This window comes from Photinus pyralis, unplaced genomic scaffold, assembly GCF_008802855.1.
Source record: "Photinus pyralis isolate 1611_PpyrPB1 unplaced genomic scaffold, Ppyr1.3 Ppyr1.4_LG1, whole genome shotgun sequence".
Taxonomy (NCBI): Eukaryota; Metazoa; Arthropoda; class Insecta; order Coleoptera; family Lampyridae; genus Photinus; species Photinus pyralis.
Genome location: NW_022170249.1, coordinates 69,448,996 through 69,466,723, shown reverse-complemented (window position 1 = coordinate 69,466,723; position 17,728 = coordinate 69,448,996). Strand labels below are relative to the sequence as shown.

At 35.0% G+C, this 17,728-nt stretch overlaps 1 protein-coding gene across 1 annotated transcript; it reads right to left on the bottom strand.

The window, feature by feature from the left end:
- Positions 1–1,686: 1,686 nt before the first annotated feature.
- Positions 1,687–17,404, bottom strand: LOC116166443 (ras-related and estrogen-regulated growth inhibitor-like). The gene is made up of 3 exons (XM_031481396.1): positions 17,390–17,404; positions 15,508–15,689; positions 1,687–2,314 (listed from the first exon to the last, which is right to left on the bottom strand). The coding sequence occupies exons 1-3, from the start codon at positions 17,402–17,404 to the stop codon at positions 2,056–2,058; spliced, it is 456 nt and encodes a 151-aa protein (XP_031337256.1). The 3' UTR covers positions 1,687–2,055.
- Between the last annotated feature and the right edge of the window lie 324 nt (positions 17,405–17,728).

Here is a 17,728-nt window from a genome sequence, read left to right as displayed (position 1 = left end):
TTTAAACGAAATTTGATACATAGCCACTTGGAACTTGAAAATCTAACGTTAGTTTCAAAATTTAGGTTTGCGCATGCGCAGTGCCAACTTTCTTATTTATGGAAAACATTGAAATGAAATTCTTCTTATAAACTGAAATTGAAGTAGCACGTCAAAAATGGATTGCACCTATCCAACGCTATCTTTCATATTTGTGGCCGGATCTTTACGATTTTAACAGAAGTTGCATCTTACAAATAGGAAATGAATGCAAGTGAAAATACGCTTAGTGTAAATCGTTTACGATTACTTTTTTAACTTGTTTCAAATCGCCCTGAACTGGTAGGAAACGCCGGAAAATGTTGATAACACTGTCATCGGTCTTGATCTTCTTCCAAACGCACTTTCCAGTAGCCGGATTTGAGGTCGATCGCCGATTTCATTTATACATAAAGTGAATATTTCCAATGAATGCAAAGCATGTTTTTTTGAATGGTTTAACCATTCGCCTTACCTTTTGTAGAAAAATAAAAATGATTTCGGACGTTTCGACATCCAAAACTTATTTTTGGCAGCCCAGGCAGACATAATATATAGTTTGCGAGTGCACGCCGCAATATTCCTGAGGTGTGCAAGAATTTGTATTTTTTCATCAAGTAAAGAGCATGTAAATGGACACCACCTACTTTCTCAATATACTTATTTAACGCGCTTTTAGATCCAATTAGACTTATAATAGCCGAGTGCATTACTAACTTTCAAAACTCTTAAAATTCGAGTTACGTTATGAGAATACATGAAAAAATCCGAAACGTTACAGAAATAGTGATTTCTAAGTGCTATTTCTTGTTAAACAATGTACAACATCTACCGGTTTCCTAGTGCAGCAACTGCACCTCTTAGACTTACAGCCAAATTGCATCTATAAATCTATCCAAATTCAAAGAAAGTTTGCACCAAGCTTGATTAACTTTCCTGCTCCCAAGTTTCCCATAATGCCTTCTCCCATAAGTTGATATTAAAAATTTGCAATAGTATTGATTCATTTAGAATGTATAATGGTATATCTGCCACGGTTAGGTAACTACAGTAATTGGTAATTATTTGTGGCGCCGGTTGTTAAGTCTTCTACTCCTAATTGCACCTCTTTACCGGTATCTTGAAATTCCAGTTACTGTGCGCTTATTTTTTTAACATTTGCGTTTGTCGATTTATATAATAATGTGGATATTGGGGTCACACTCTGGCAATCGGATATTAGTGGAGGAGGGTCGATCGTATGAAAAAACCATGATTGTAATATAATTATTATTTTCCATTCCGTAACCGCAATTTCAACAACTTGTGCAATTTCTTCAAACGGATATTTGAGCACTTTCACCCTAGCGCATACCGTACGTCTTAATACGCCATGTCATCCTATACGCTTGTAATTTAAATAATGTACAATCAGAGACAGCTTTAATTAACTCCGGAATTCTTCAACGTCGGAAATAAAATCGATTAGCATCATTTACCTCTGTATAGATCGGGGGTATTTCACTTAATATAATGAATGCCCTAAGGAATGATACCTTTAAATTTCAATTTAAAAATAGATTGAGCATATAAGGAAACTTGTGTCCAAATTAATCAGCAATTAAAGAGAACATTTAAATACTTTTTTTTATTTTCATATCTCATATGAAACAAAATTTAAAACGGATATTTCCTTACATTAGTATAAAAAGTATGCTAAATATTTACAGGTACACTATAGTGTATTATTTTTAGTATTCAATTGTGTACGTCTTATTTACAACATTTCTAAATGATATAATTTTAGATAATCCATATTTTTAACATGAGATCGATTATTACATTGAACCTACATCTAGACTACTATGGTTATTGTTAATTGCTACATCTTCATAAAATACGCACTAATAAATAAGAATTTTGATTTAATCAATTTGTATCACATTTTTTCAGGCAGTTTCATATATGTAACATATACATTAATGCTTATGAATAAACGGGAAGGAACTTTAATTTATAGAAACGTTTTTTGTACCTATCGGTGTTTCGCAAATTTATTTATATACTTAGTGAGGGTCGCTTTTTTCGGTCACCTTTGGAGTTCTTGCCGAAGATGTTCCCCAACACTTTAGATACGCTGTTCACTCCTAGCTTTCTTCGAATTGGTAACGATTTTAGTAACTGTACGGATTTCGCTTCCCTTAGTAGAGACTGAAAGGCTAAGGATACACCGGCGAAGTTTTCGGCGGCGCTGACCTCGTAAAACTGGCACCCATATTGTAGAGAGAGTTCGTGTCCATCATCGACGCAGATTTGTCTGGAAAATAGCAGGTAGTTCAAAATCTGAATCAATTCGTCATTAAAGTTATTGTATTTATTTTTTCGTTATTGAACCAAAATGATTAGAAAATAAATTTGGACGTGAATCGCATAACAGAAATGTCAAAATCGGATCCGTTTCAAGGGCGTGCAATTTATTGTTCATGGAATACCATCTTTGACCTTTCATCAATAAAGATCAAATTTTACCGCAAGGTAATTTCTTTTCAGTTAGCATTGATTAATTCAATTCAAAATTGAGAACATGATTTTTCTTCAACAAGCCCTACGCATTTGTGTGTTCGATTAGCGTTAATTATTGTTACTGGCAATTGAGCCTTTGGGAAATCATACGCCCGTCTAACATCAATAATTTCAATAATCATTTTTCTCTTTCTTTACCGATTGTGAAACTTTTACTGTAACTTACGTGTTTACCTAAAAATGATTTTTTAGCAACTGTCAGTTGAAACCAAGACTCGGTCTTAAGTATATCAGTTAGGCCATTTCAACCCTCCACCACCAGTTTGCGTTACGGAGACAAATGTCCTGAATCACTTATCCACTTAAAATTTCGCAAAAAGTCGGCCAAAGTTGTGGCGCGTCGATCCGTCGGGGTTGGAATAGTGGTACGAATCGAATGCATTTAGTGTAGCATATGCGTAGTAGGGATTTAATTAAATAAGTGGTCAAGAAATCGGAACCAGCATCTAATCTAGTCTATCTAACTGTTTGGATCAACATACTGTTTTAGGTACTCAGATTTGCTATTTCTATAATTTGCAAATGGATGAAGTTGACTACACAAAGTGTAGTATGGAGAAAAATATTGACTGATAGAGAAAACAAATATTTTGGCAAACAAATCAACATGTTGAGTTTAGGAGCTACCCCAAGAAAAAAGACGGATGGCACGTTTTCAAATAGCTTTCTAGGTATTCCCTTTCCGATTTGATCAACATTTTTCTAAAATTCTTACTCCAAGATTACGCACACCTAAACGGGCATGCAAAAGTAAATTTTAATCTCGCACAAATTTTGTTACGTTAATGTTAAGCACATTCGCGAGTGGGGAGACGAAAACCCCCAAGCAGTTCTTCTCATAAGAAGCCAACACAGAATGTCAATCAATTTGTAGATATAGGAATTGTAGGACATCATCTTTTATGATGTTACACCAATAAGGGGGGATCAAAATTTAATAACGTTCTTGCAGGTATTCCGTGAACGCCGCTGGTTTCAACATGATGGCGCACCTGCCCACTGCAACCATGGCATCATAGATTCCCTAAACGTTACTACCCCAACCGATGGATCGGAAGAGGTGGTCCCGTAGCGTGGCGACGCAAGCTTTGAGAATCCTCGGGAACTACTGGGTAGTTTGTATTGGCAAAGAATCTACACAAAAGATATTTAATTGCATACAATAGTAAATAAATTACCAGTTATGGGCAAGGTTGCACTTAACTAAATGCAAATTTTCAGCAAAGATGTTTACTTACAAGCTATAGGTAACCTAATTAATCTCATCTACAGATAGGAAGATAAATAAATTAACTAACTGAATTACTTCGTAATTACACTGACGACAAAGGCAAAAGATAAAATAACAGACAATTTGTAGTCGATTATCAACTCCTATATTTCATGTAATATGGCAGAGCAATTCGTAATGACGGTAGCAAAAATGTACAGCAGCGAAAAAGACACGACAAAAGATACATTGCATTGCAGAACGTCTGATCGCCAATACTAAGTGTTAGATGAGATCCTACTAAGCAGACATGTTAATCATAGATTGGTGAACTCGTTTTAGCATTCCCTAATAGAACGGTATCGAAAGAAGTGGTTGATGCTCGCTACACAAAAGATACATCTAAAAACCACAATCACAAAATCAAACCCAAATCCAATTGATTCAACTTACGTACCCCATTAATAAATGGGTTTTGAATTGCGATACAGGTAAAACAAAAATAGGTAGGTAATTAAATTAAAACATATGGCATAACCTAAAAAGTAACGTTTTAACAAAGAAGGAATGCTATAAAAATAAATTTACCTCAAGAGGAGACCGCCAATCCTCATTCACGTAAAGACGCTGAGATAATTATTTTAAACAATTTCAGCGTGACGACTCTAGAATATTCCAATTCAAATAACAACTTTCGCAAAAATTGGAACATGTCATTTCAACGACAAAAGCAAAAGTGACATTTTCTCAATCCCAATGGCACCAACTATTCTTAACACGCTAAGAGTACATTCACTCAGTCACCCAAACCAAGAGTACATTCAACGAAACAATAGCTTCAGAAGGAATTAAAACTAATCGCGTCATGGTATCACAATCTACAAATTCGATTCGAAGAAGATACAGATTGGACGTGACTGCAGGTAATGGGATTTATGAAATTGTAGTGGTAGATAGTAGTAATTGTTACTTAAGCAGATTGAATCATTTTAACTACCGATTTGGCATTAGGAAAAAGTGAATCGTTGCACTAGAAATGGCTACAAACAGCTTTAGCTTTGGACGAGGAAGATAAAAATTGCATTTTTTTTGCATGGCCACCTCGTTATTATGTAAATTACATATAACTTATTTAAGATTAGAATATAAACACCAGGAATACCAAGATATTTTGAAACATATCAGAGATAGGTGTAGGACATTATTATCAAAAGTTGATGGTTTTTGGAAGCGCTAAAAGTTGACAAAAAAATATACAGGGTGTTCCATTTAAAAAAAGTGAGATTTTTTAATATGAAGTTTTGTAACTTTGGATCTACAAAAAAAACACCCTGTAAGCTATTTTTTTAATGTGTTATAGTAGATGTATTTATTTGACTTTTACTTAACCCAGGATAAAGATATAAAACCTGTAATCAAAATTTAAGTAATAATTTTGACAATATACTGACGCTTGCAAATGCCCAATTTTTCTTACAAATGGAATTATCTTTAAAACTACTAGTTTTTCGGATATTAACCATATAATAAAAATGACGTACAATTACACGTAGAATTCAAAAATGCATTCAAATACAGGATGTTCTATTTAAAAAAAATTACCATCTAGGCGCCCTACTTTGTGGGCGCACCATGTATAATTCCAAATATTTTTAAAATGTGGAGAATATTCAACTATATCATAATACAAAAGCACTCTATCGAAAAAGTTACTCCGCGCAATCGTTGACTCACCCTGTACACAAATTTGATTGATCGCACAATGCCTTAGGGAAACTTGCCTGCTACCGGCTGTTGTTGTTAGTGATCCGAAAAAACTTCGCTGTTTATCACATTGAGTTTTAATGTCAGTTTATTTAATACCGCATTTCATTGATAAGCGCTTCCCAGACTCGAAAATGTTCCTTCGCGTAAATTTTGCCACTCGTAAATGAACGACCTTGCTAGGAGTAGGGCTGCTAAACAGTTTTTCTTCGGCCCGGAATTTAGTGTAACATGTTTCTTCACACACGTATAAATTTGCATATGACTCATAATTCGTCACAAGCCTGAATTTACTTAAACTTTTCTCTACGACTTATTTGACCTTTCGGAGTTCGCGCTACTTTTATTTTTACCCGCAGTTAAACTACTAATTCTTTACTTCAGTTTCAAGGCACTTAAAATGGGTCAGGATGGTTCTCAAAAATCAACTTTCGAACCTAAATGGCACGTTTCGATTCTCGAAATCAAACAAGAATCTCTAGCTTTCCCACTTCTTTCACTATTTTAATCTCACCCACGAGAAAAAGCGAAAGTGAACTAATTTCTGAACACAAATGACCTTGAACCGCGTTATGGCTCGTTATCGCGAAATATATTTTCGTTCACGTTAGCTGTAAATCGGTACACGTGGCAATTGCTCTATTTCGACCAAAACACAAATTCTAAGCCAAATTTATTTTTAAAAACGGCTAAGCTGCATCTGTTACAACCTGTCCTTTGTTTGAAAGCTCCACAAACGCACGTAATTTAAGGTATGCTGCCAAATCAATTTTTAATCGCAGCAATGGTAGAAGATTTAAGTTTGACATTTCCTTCATATACATGCTAGCATTATCGATACATTTAAGATTTTGTATTCTTCTTATTCATCTATGGTCAATAACTTTTCATATTCTTTGCAATAGCCCTTGTAAGTAGCGACTTTTCGTCTGTTTCTGTCACAAACTACTGAATTGGCAACAACATTCTTTTTCAACCAAATTCATTTTATTTCTGAAGTCGCTGTGATTTTATGAACAAAAATCAGAAGACATTTCCATGGCAGCATGGAAATTCGTATAAGCAGTCCACTAAATCAGATATAAGAAAATAATTTTTAAGACGTCTTTTGGGAAGCGTTATGGTTGTATTAAAGGAATTAAATTCGAATATTCGTGAAGTAGGGAATAGCGGAAAGACGTGAATATAAAGATTTTATATACAGCTCGAAGGTAGAGACATATTTAAGAATATCGACACGGAAGTGGGACAACTTGTAACTTAGGTATCTAAATTAACACAGTTTATTTGCAGGAAATATGTGCCAAATCAATTCTTGTCAAACAAAGTCCTGGTATGCGTAGGTATTACGACCGTAAGCGATGGGTGAAGCGCTTAATTAGCGGTTATGAACAGTTATCCGCACCCTCCGAGATGACAATCGTAAATGATGCGAAAATTCTACGCGTTGCACATTTGTCATTGTCAAATCTAACTCGTAACAAAAAATTAACAAATTTAGCAGGCATTCCAGACTAATTGGTGATTAAATTTTATACTGCAAGTCGTTAAATGATTATTGCAAAGTGATGAATTGATGTGTCCATTGCGGAGTTACCCTACCAGTTTTCACTTTTCACATCGTAAATATTCACAGGTTGGGTTTGACAAATACGGTAAATTGACTTAATTTGCTGATTGTGTAGCATTACTTAAACTTCACACTGACGTAGAATTAACCGCTTTTACTTAATAAAAATAAAAGGAAATTTTGTTTATTAACTTATTGCATACCTACATTAAGCTTTAGCCGAGGGCAATTATAACACTTACAAAGATTTGAAAAAAACCTACTGTTGTGTATAATAAATATAATTTAGTGTTATAGAAAAACAGGATAAGTGCGAGCTAAGTCACTTTCCATCATTTTATTACTCAAACCTGACTTGAAGAGTAATTTCACTACACTAATTACTGGTTTAAACATATGTAATGTGTCTCCAATTCGTAATTAATCTCTTTTACGATTTTAAAATATGGGACTTTAATGATATTACCTAAAACAATTGATATAAATTCCGTTTCTGACCGTATACAAACGTAATCTTGTAGACTTTCGAAGAGGTGGGTGTTAAAGACTATAAATTATTGAATTACTTTCTTTTAAAGCAACAAGTACGATTTATGTAAAGATTTCTTTGTTGAAAATAATATAAAATGGCATTGCAACTGCATTAAAAAATTTTAAAACATCGCTCGAATTTCAAGAACTTTCACATTGTAAGGTATCATTTGCGTAAGCCCGAGATATTTGGGCTCACTCCCCGACAGGACAAAAATGTAATCATTTCATTTCGAGACGTCACCGAAATTCTAAGATCCAAATTGGAAAGTGCTTTAGAACAGCTAAAAAAACAATAAAATCTTTCATAGTACGTACGTTGTATTATGTAATTTATTGTAGGCATCAATTTTGGATGTCAATCATTAAATGGATAAAATATTATTGAGTAAAACGTCGGACGTATTCTTTATTAATTTCGCCGAAATAGAAAAACGGTAAGGCAGCTATAAGCATTAATCATATTTTTAAAGTTCTTCACGTGGAGTTTTAATATAAAAGAAACAATCAAAGACCTATTTATACTTGCATTCTTTAAGGTTTTCAGTTACCATGAAGGCGCCACTTTCTTTGACCAAGGTTAAAGGGTAACATCATTAAGTAAAAGCTTTACCTATTAATCTAGGTAATCAAACATTGACAAGCCATCAACAACTGATTCTTTTATGAGAACATGACTCTTAACTGTATCTGTTAGTTATAGCATTGTACATGTTATGTTTATTATATTGCTCCATGTACTTTATTATTGGTGGAACGTTCATTAGATATATTTCAAAGAACGGATATTTCATGTCGTAGTATTAAATATGTGAAAGTTGTGTCAATTTTAACAGAAGAATGCACAATTTTATAACTAATGTAATAAACAGTGTACCATTGATCTTTATAGGCAGATAAATTAAAAAACTGTCCCTGACCTAATTTTTCTTTCTTAGATGCCATTTCGTTTGCTTTACAATCGAATCATCACGGCGTAAATCAAACTGATGAGTTTAAACCGAATCAGACATACGGCAATAGTTGCCGTTTTTCATCAACAGCGAAAATATGAAAGCCGACGTGACCTTTACTCAGTACAGTCACAACGTATGCACAAGATGGGGGTGGTCGTTAGGATATCGGAACCCAGTCGGTGAAATGGATGCCCATTTTGGAGACGAATCTAACGCTATTGGAAAATGAATTCCGAATACTTTCATATAACCGGCAAAAACCAAAATTTGCCCATTTTATTTTTATTAGTGGCTATCTATCTCAATTTGGAATGACTTGTCATTCTGAAAAAAATACACGTATCCCCCCAAGTCAAATTTATACAAGCAAATAATGTAGCTATGAATCAAAAGAACCATGTCAAACCACCTCCTGGACGTTTTTGCACTGAACTGTTTTTGTGACTTATTAAAGTGACAGTTACTTTTTACTATTGGCATGACATATGTTAGGTGCGTATTTATTAACGATCCTCGAAATCGTTTAGAATTTTGTATTGCTGTCTGTCGGTCTGTGTGCACAATAATTTGTTTAGAAACGTCCGATCGCTTTGAAAATGGGTACACATGTTCTTAAGGATAAAAGAAAGGTCGCTACGATTTTCAGCTACGTAGTTGCCTGAAGATCTCGAGGGCCGGTCGGATATTGGATTTTTACAGGTTCCCGAGCAAATGCAATCGCATAATTTTTTTTGTAAAATTGGATAACAATTTGTTGGAATTCCACTAGTATTGCTTGTGTGGTACTATAGTAAACCAATCTCCAAATCCTATGGCAAATAATGGCCACGATGAAATTCCTTAAATTCCAAAAGACATACTTAGATACATTTTGAAGACACCTGAAATAAACATGAGACATCTATCTGGATCCGTTAAAGGGGTCGAATAAACACATTAGTTACAGGAATGACCACAGACTAAATTTACTCTAAAAAAACACAAATAAAATTTATAACAAGATTCTCGCAAAAAAAGTGGACTATAACAAAGTCCGTTTTACCCACCCCGCATAAGGGTTCGATAACAATGTTATCTAAAACCATTCACAGTTTTCTGTTACAAATCCCAAAAACCACTAATTGAGACAGAGAACTAACGCACTCACATTCTTAGTGTACTACACTTTTTTTTAACCTATTTCCTCTTCGTGAACCAAGGAAAATTTATCTGCACTGAATTGGACTGGCTGGCCAAATACACGACCGATGAGACGAATGCTGTTCGAAACAACAAACAAATAACTTCGATAAAATTCTTTCACCCAAATTTCACTCGAACTCTGCTGACTTCTTGACTAAAACGTTATGAACTTTACTTGTCGAAAAATACGAAACAACGCAGGACGAGGTTTTTCTAAGCGTAGCAACAAGAACAGCCAATCCCGGTTACGATCCCTCCTTAACATCACGTATAACATTTTACGCGGAATTCTCTTATCTCGAATAACATTTTTCTACGAAAAACACAGTTTTTGCCCATTAAAACGCATTCATACCGCTAACAAATTACATCAACCATTTAATAAAAGTAATTGAAGTGCCCATAAATTAAAACAGAACCGTCACTTAAATGATTTAACAAAGCAAGATTGATAACAAAGTAAACTATACATTTAACAATTCTAGGAAATACTCTTTTAGTTGGCGTGCAAATTTTCACAAAACGAGCACATTGCACCATGTAAAATTGAAGTAGATAGAAAATTTCTCCGTTAATATTCTGTGGGGAGTGGCGCACAAGTTACTCAGATGCAAATTTTGAAAGCGATTGGAAAACTTCGTTTTTAGCATTAAGGTTAAGGTTTCCCCCTATACTAAAACATGCACTCCTTTCTAAATACACGATTTCCTTAAAACATAATAAAAAAAACTCAAACTTTTCAGTGGTGTAGTTGAACTTTTGTTGCAGAGCCGTATTTCATTTTACCAGAAATCAAAAGGTCTATATGAAAATTGATATTTTATATTAAAAAAGACGATTTCGTGTAAAATTTAATGCAAAGCTGGTCAATAAAATAACAATACTTGACTCGGAAATTAAAGTACTCGGCTCCAAAGGGTCCTCATACTTCAATATTTCCTCGCCAGTAATGTGAATTTTCCTAACATTTATGGAAATAACTATTACAGTTCAATGTAAAAAATAATTGAAAAAAAAATGAACTTCACCTATACAGGCTGATTTAAATTCACGGGTCACCATAGGGATCTCGGAAACTAAAAGATAGGTATAGGTACTTTAAATTGGGCATAGTTGCGCATTTTGATGCTTCAAAAAATGCTGTTTTAAAACTTAAATCATTCCGACTACTTTCAGAGATATCCTGAAAAAAAAACGAAATTTTGCACAATTGTTTTTATTTTTGACCGAAGTTTATTTAAAAAGATATTCAAAATAAATGACACATTATTATGGCAACTTTTTTCCCTCAACAAGATGCTAGTTTTCAATTAAATAAAATAAAAATGTAAACAAAAACGACCTTGACCGCTTTCTCGTATGACACAATAATCCCTATAACGTTACATAGACCAACGACAAATTAACTACAAATGTTAATTACACAAAAAAAAGACCGCCCTTGTCTACCTTAATTAAGATTTCTGAAAATTCCATCCTGCCAGACGAAATAAACACAGCGCTATTATATATAATTTCTCTTCATTCGAAAGACTGCAATTTGTTTCCTTCAGATCTGAACAGCTCTGGAAAATAACTTGTTAGTCTATCTTGCAAATTTTGCGAGTTCTGAATTATGCAAGAAATGTGAGAGCTTCCTACCAACGAATGGTCCATTGCAATTTGTTCGACAATCTTCTGAACACAAGGAAAAGATTCGTACATATTTTTTTCAAAGTGACCATAAACTCAGTTTCCCAAGGTTTGCTGTGGTTTCATCCTTAGCTTTTAAAAGGTTTGCACGCAAAGAGAACAGCATCGTGTTGGTGTACGTGGCAACAGCCCCGTACGATTATTAGAATTTGAACCATGGAAGTAGAAACAAACTACTGTACGATGTAAAGCTCGAAATTTGATTACTTAATTAAGCACATCATTTAAATCAGAAGATAAAATTGCGATCATTTTCCTTTATTAAGTATAGGTGGCTAGTTCATTTTCGATCGATGTAGGTCCCAAACTAATGAAAATCAAATACGTAGTGTTTAATTGACGTAATTGACATAATTTATTTAAGCCGCCAGGGGGTCGCCAGAATTTTTCAACGTGCAAAGGGGTCGCGTGTTCGAAAAAGTTGAAAACACTGCTCTAGAGTAATGTATGTAGAAATTATATTTTCAAGAACCACCCTAAAAAATGATTGCATACGTCATTCTCAAAGTTAGATATAATTTTACTTTGCATTTGCAATTTGTCAGTGGCGACCTCCTATTGGTTATCATGAATAGTATGCCGTCCTTAATTGGGAGAATCAGGACCGTAGCTAGATTATGTAGTTACTAATTAAGTCTCGCGCAGATACTACTCGCTGAAGAAATTGGTTTTTAGCACAACCCACAAAAGTAGAGCGCTTATGTCGTCACATTTCCGCCCGTCTGTCTGTGGTTCGTGCTATAGATCAGTCTCTAGACCTTATATTGACTTCGGGTTTTCGCTATATGAAAGAAAGCTTATGGGTTCCAAATGTGCTACTGTCCTTTTAAAAGGACACTAACATTTTAATTATTTTCAAAAGTTTCGCGAAAAGTTACATAGCTGCCGCCACCGGTGTTACAATTGGAAAGAATCACCAGTGCTAATGTCGTATATTGTTCGCGCCAACTGCCCAAGGTTGAGTGTTCACTAGTGTCTGTTTGAGGTGCATTATTTTTGACACAACATGGATTACTGGAAGTAAGTATATTATCACTATTGTTGTTTCTATATTGTACTGCATGCAAGTATTTGAGGGCTAAAACTATGTCCCACCATCAGCTTCGATGTATGTACTGTTCCATAACCTCAAAAAATTTCTTGGAAATTGATCTCAAATATGGGCGTCCTTTTAAAAGGACGGTAGGAACATACGAGTACAATTTCCATTTTTTTGTAGGTATGTCTTTTTTTTGTATAATTCGCTTTTTACCAAAGTTTTCAATCAACCTACCATTTAAATTTGTATTTCACATCACATGCAGTGCCCTCCGGGAAATGTGGCATTTGCGATATATTGGTTGTGATTTCTTATACTCGACCTTTGAAGCTTCACAAGCTTTTGGAGGAGTTGGAGAATCTGAATGATATTCCGAGGCTCCCAGATGGAATTGTCCTCTATCCACCTGAGGATGCAAACGCCATCGTAACCGATGAGGATTCTGGCGATGAAGACAACGTCACCATGAATAACTTACCTGGAGGTCAGCTGCGCTCCAACGTAGACGTCATCATTGACAAAGATCCATCCGGGGAAGATACAGAATCGAAGAATGATGCTCCGAGGATGACTTGCCCCTCTCGACAATAAAACGGAATCTCACCGAACCGCAGGATAGCTCAGAGTATGACTTGCCGCGTCCGTCGAAAAAAAAGCGTAAGTTCACAAAAATTGTCGACCAAGATACGTGTGGAAAAGAGATTGAATCGGAGGATAGCTCGGACGATGACTTGCCTCAGTTGCCGGCAAAAAAACGCAAGGCCAAAAAACCCAAGAAACACAACTTTCTTGGACAAAGGAAGATCTGGGCCCAAAAATTTTTTAGAGAATTTGCAAGTGATTGTGGGCCAACAAATCATTTGACGCCATTGCAATTGTTCGAATGTTTCTTTGATGATGAAACATTATCTCTGATTCTAAATTATTCAAACTTGTATGCGGCTCAAAAGAATGCGGTTGGTGACATGAGCAAGGATGAGCTTAGATGCTTTATAGGAGTGCTGATTCTCAGTGGGTACGTGGTTTTATCACGGCGACAAATGTTCTGGGAGAATTTGAACGACACGCGCAATACAGCCGTTACATCTGCAATTTCGCGGGATCGATTCAACTATATCATGAAAAACATACATTGCTGTGATAATACCGATTTGCAAAAAGATGACAAATTTGCGAAAGTTCGACCCCTACTGAACCTGCTGAATGAAAAGTTTATGGAGTTTGCACCTTTGCAAGAAAACCACAGCATTGATGAATCAATGATTCCTTATTACGGGCGACCTAGTTGTAAGCAATTCATACGTGGCAAACCAATCAGATGGGGCTATAAGTTTTGGACTGCAACTACGCGTCTAGGCTACGTGAATTGGTTCAATCCTTATCAAGGTGCATCTACAACTCTGCCAGAAAATTATAAAGCTATGGGATTAGGATCCAGCGTAATTCACGAATATGCAGATATTTTTGCAGAGCCGCTGGCAAAACATGACATTTCATCTCTTCTTTGATAATTTCTTCACGTCTATTCCTCTCTTGAGTGAACTTGAAACTCGTGGTATAAAAGCGACTGGTACGGTGCGAGAAAATAGAACAGGAAAATGTCCCCTGAGAGCAAGAAAATGAAGAAAACGGCCAGAGGGACATTTGACTTTGCAAGATCTAATAACGGAATCATCGTTTGCAAGTAGAATGATAACAGTGTGGTAAATGTTGCATCCAATGCTCTCAACGTTCACCCCACCAATCAAGTGAAGAGATACTCTTACAAAGAAAAAAGCAAAGTCAATATTGAGCAACCTGGCATAATCAAAACCTATAACGTAAATATGGGGGGAGTCGACAGGTGCGACCAAAACATAAGTTTATACCGGATCTCCATCCTAGGAAAAAAATGGTACTTCCCATTGATCTGCCAGTGCATTGACATGGCTATGCAAAATGCCTGGCAGCTACATAGATTGAACAGGGGAACCAAGGATCAGCTAAGTTTTCGAAGAGCGGTCGCAATGAACCTGCTGGAGACTTACAAAAAGTCTACAAGAAGAGGAGTTGCCAAACCTTCCAGATTGGCAAATGAATTTTCAAGATATGACCGATTTGACCACTTGGTTGTATACAAAGAAAAGCAAAGTCGTTGCGGGCAATGTCATAAAAAAGTGCAGTTTCAATGCGAGAAATGTCAAGTTGCGTTGCATCCGAAAGGTTGTTTTAAATTATACCACAGCCAATGATTTTTATTATGTTTTTTTTGTGTTTTGTTTCTTTTTTATATGTACTGTGTTGTAGAATGTATCAATAGAAGTTTCCTATTTTTTAAAGTTTGTTGCAACATTTGTAATTGAATAATAAAAATAAACAAAATAAAACATCCTCTTAGTAGTCGATTACGCTACTGTCCTTTTAAAAGGACATCATTATTTTTGCAAAAAATTAGACGCAATCGTTCAATATGGTCATAATTAACGCCTTTGTGGAATATTGTTTAATTATTATCATTCTATTCAATTGTGTTAATGAAAAACCACTTCAGCATTATCTGGGTTATGAAGATGAAGTTAAGTTACAGACCATAAAAGTTAAACATCTTGTAAGCTTTGTTTATTCATTTATAAACAATGTTGTAAGATAAATTCAATATATAAAAAAAGAAGATCTTCACGGGATCTAATTCATTTAAATCAGTTCATTTGCCACCTAAGCGAAAATATCTTTCTAGAGGGAAGGGAAGGAAACAACTTTTTTTGGTTTTCTTCCCCTACTGAATTATATCATATATAATTTAATTTATTCGTTTAAGATTGTTAACATATGAAATATTCATGATATTCCAAAGAATATTTTCAACGATATGGAAAGAGTTAACGCATAATCAAACTTGACAATTAATCCGATTATAACTAGTTAAATTAGAAAAAAGAAGAAGTTAAACAAAATAAACTACATCAAAATTATAACAATATACCTACCTAATATGACTACATACCTGCAATGGTCTAAATCTCGTTTATTTCCTAACAGAAGGCTTGTGTAATACGACGGTAATTTTAACTTCGATAATTGACCTAAAAGCTCTCGCGCTTCACGAAAGCTGTGTCTGTCGTTCACAGAATAGACGATCACGAAAGCTTCTCCCCAACGGATGTGTTCGTATAGGCAGCCATCCTTCTGAAACAAAAACAGAATTAGTACACCATCCACTAGAATCTGCCATTTGAAGAAATTATTTCGCTTGAATGAACTTCGCCATAAATAATTATAATGAAAAAACTTCTACTTCCATTAAGGCGACGTACTAATCGTAAATCTTATTTACATAAGCACTTAATGCAATTTTGAGTTACACTTACAATGCAGTTAGTGATTAATTAGCACAATAAATTTTGGACGGGTCAACTATTACAACCTTTGATCTTGGCAGTTTTTACCTTGTAAATCATAAGAAGAAAGTAGATACACTTCATTAATTATTGTATTGTTGTTTCTATTTATTGACGATGCGTATCCTAATTTATTGTGTAGAACTTGCAAGAGAAGATGGTAAGTGTGCCATAAATTGGAGTATAAGAACGAAAGTGACTTTAATATTGATTTAAGCGGTCTTCGCCAAAAAATGATAGGTATGTGTATGTGTGTTTTACTAGAACATCTGTTGGATAACAACTTTCGATAATGAAAATTTAAAAGTATATACCTACCTATCTATGCGGAAGTAGCATCTTCCGGGTTATGTACCTATATATAAACTAAATTAGAACCATTATGCGTCCTTTAAATATATTCGACTGTTAACACTTTCATTCATTGAGCATTGAATAGCTTACAAATTATAAAGAAACTACCAATTATCGTTTCATTTACAGAAAGTTAGGCGCGATGATATACTATTGCATGCGTTTGTGCGATTGTTGCAAACAAAGAGGTTGATTAGTGAAAATTGATAAGTATAAGTTTTGAATTGAAATTAAAGATTAGAGATGTAGTGAAATGGTTGGTTTGCTTACTACATTGGAAGTTCAAGTTAAAATGAATGAAATGTCGTTCTTTCACACCGAAACTTCCTGTGAAAAAAACCTATGACGATCATAGCCAGTTTGCTGAAAGTCAAATGAAAGCCAACTAATTTAGTATCTTTTCTTTTGTTGAAAATATTACATGGCATTCTTTCAAACCTTACAACAAAAATTATCTCACACACGATGCGATATTAGAAAATCGCACTACATTCACACATCTATTTTCAACTGTGAAATGATGAACCGTGTTCAAGGTTATACCGAAAATCTTTTCGTAGTAAGTAGGTACTTATGAAGAAGAGGTTATGCCATATACCGTCAGCGGAACACAATTGACGAATAAGTTGGACGGTACTCTCCTGCAAATTATTTGGAGTGAAAGAAAAAAATAAGAAGCAATATCAGGGAAAAATTTAAGAAGATGGGGGATGATGTTCAACACGCGACAAGTTGGGTAAAATGAGAATGAAATGAGGAGAAGTCTTGTATCAGCAGTATCTGTTAAAATGATTTATTAGTCAGCGCATTATAATTCTAAACTGGCAAATCGAAGGTAACCGTGAACGAATTAAGCAGTATCTTTGTTAAATGTTAATTAACCTCTACTTCTAAAGTGTGCCAATTTATTGTTTTATAGTAGTTCATTTTTTTGTGGACTGTACCATTATCTCTCTGTTGATGTTTCCTTCCCTACTTTTCATCATATAGTTAATCATAGATTATAGGGGTTATATTCACTCCTGTCGTCCGAACGAATCTCATCCCGAGTGGATTCAAATAGTCTAATAATTTTTTGTTAATACATATCCATGACCTCGTGTTATATAGGATAAAGGTGTAAGAACCACTTACTTTAGGACCGGCCATAACTGGTAATATGTCCAGAGAGATAGTGTGGATGGCATAGTCGCTCTACTCCAGAGTGAATCACGTGTACCCACTGTAAACGATGCTGAGTCGACCCCAAGAAGGAAAAATGGCAAAGAAAAAAGAGGGGTCCAAGGATCGAACCCGGCACTACCACGTTGTGTCCTCAGATGGAGTCTTGTAGACTGTTTTTAATAGTCCATACCGCGCATCGAAAAAACCGACCACGGTTGCCGTTATCCGTTCCATAAATCGATTTCCTCGAATTTTTTTGTTTTATGCGTATCAATGCTAAATTTGTTCTTTATCTAAACTGTTACTTTG

Bases quoted from the DNA above. Each gene is read 5' to 3' on its own strand.
- LOC116166443 (XM_031481396.1), bottom strand. The intron at 2,315-15,507 runs GTATGTAGTCAT...GCTATTTTCCAG, and splicing joins CGAGATTTAGACCATTGCAG to ACAAATCTGCGTCGATGATG.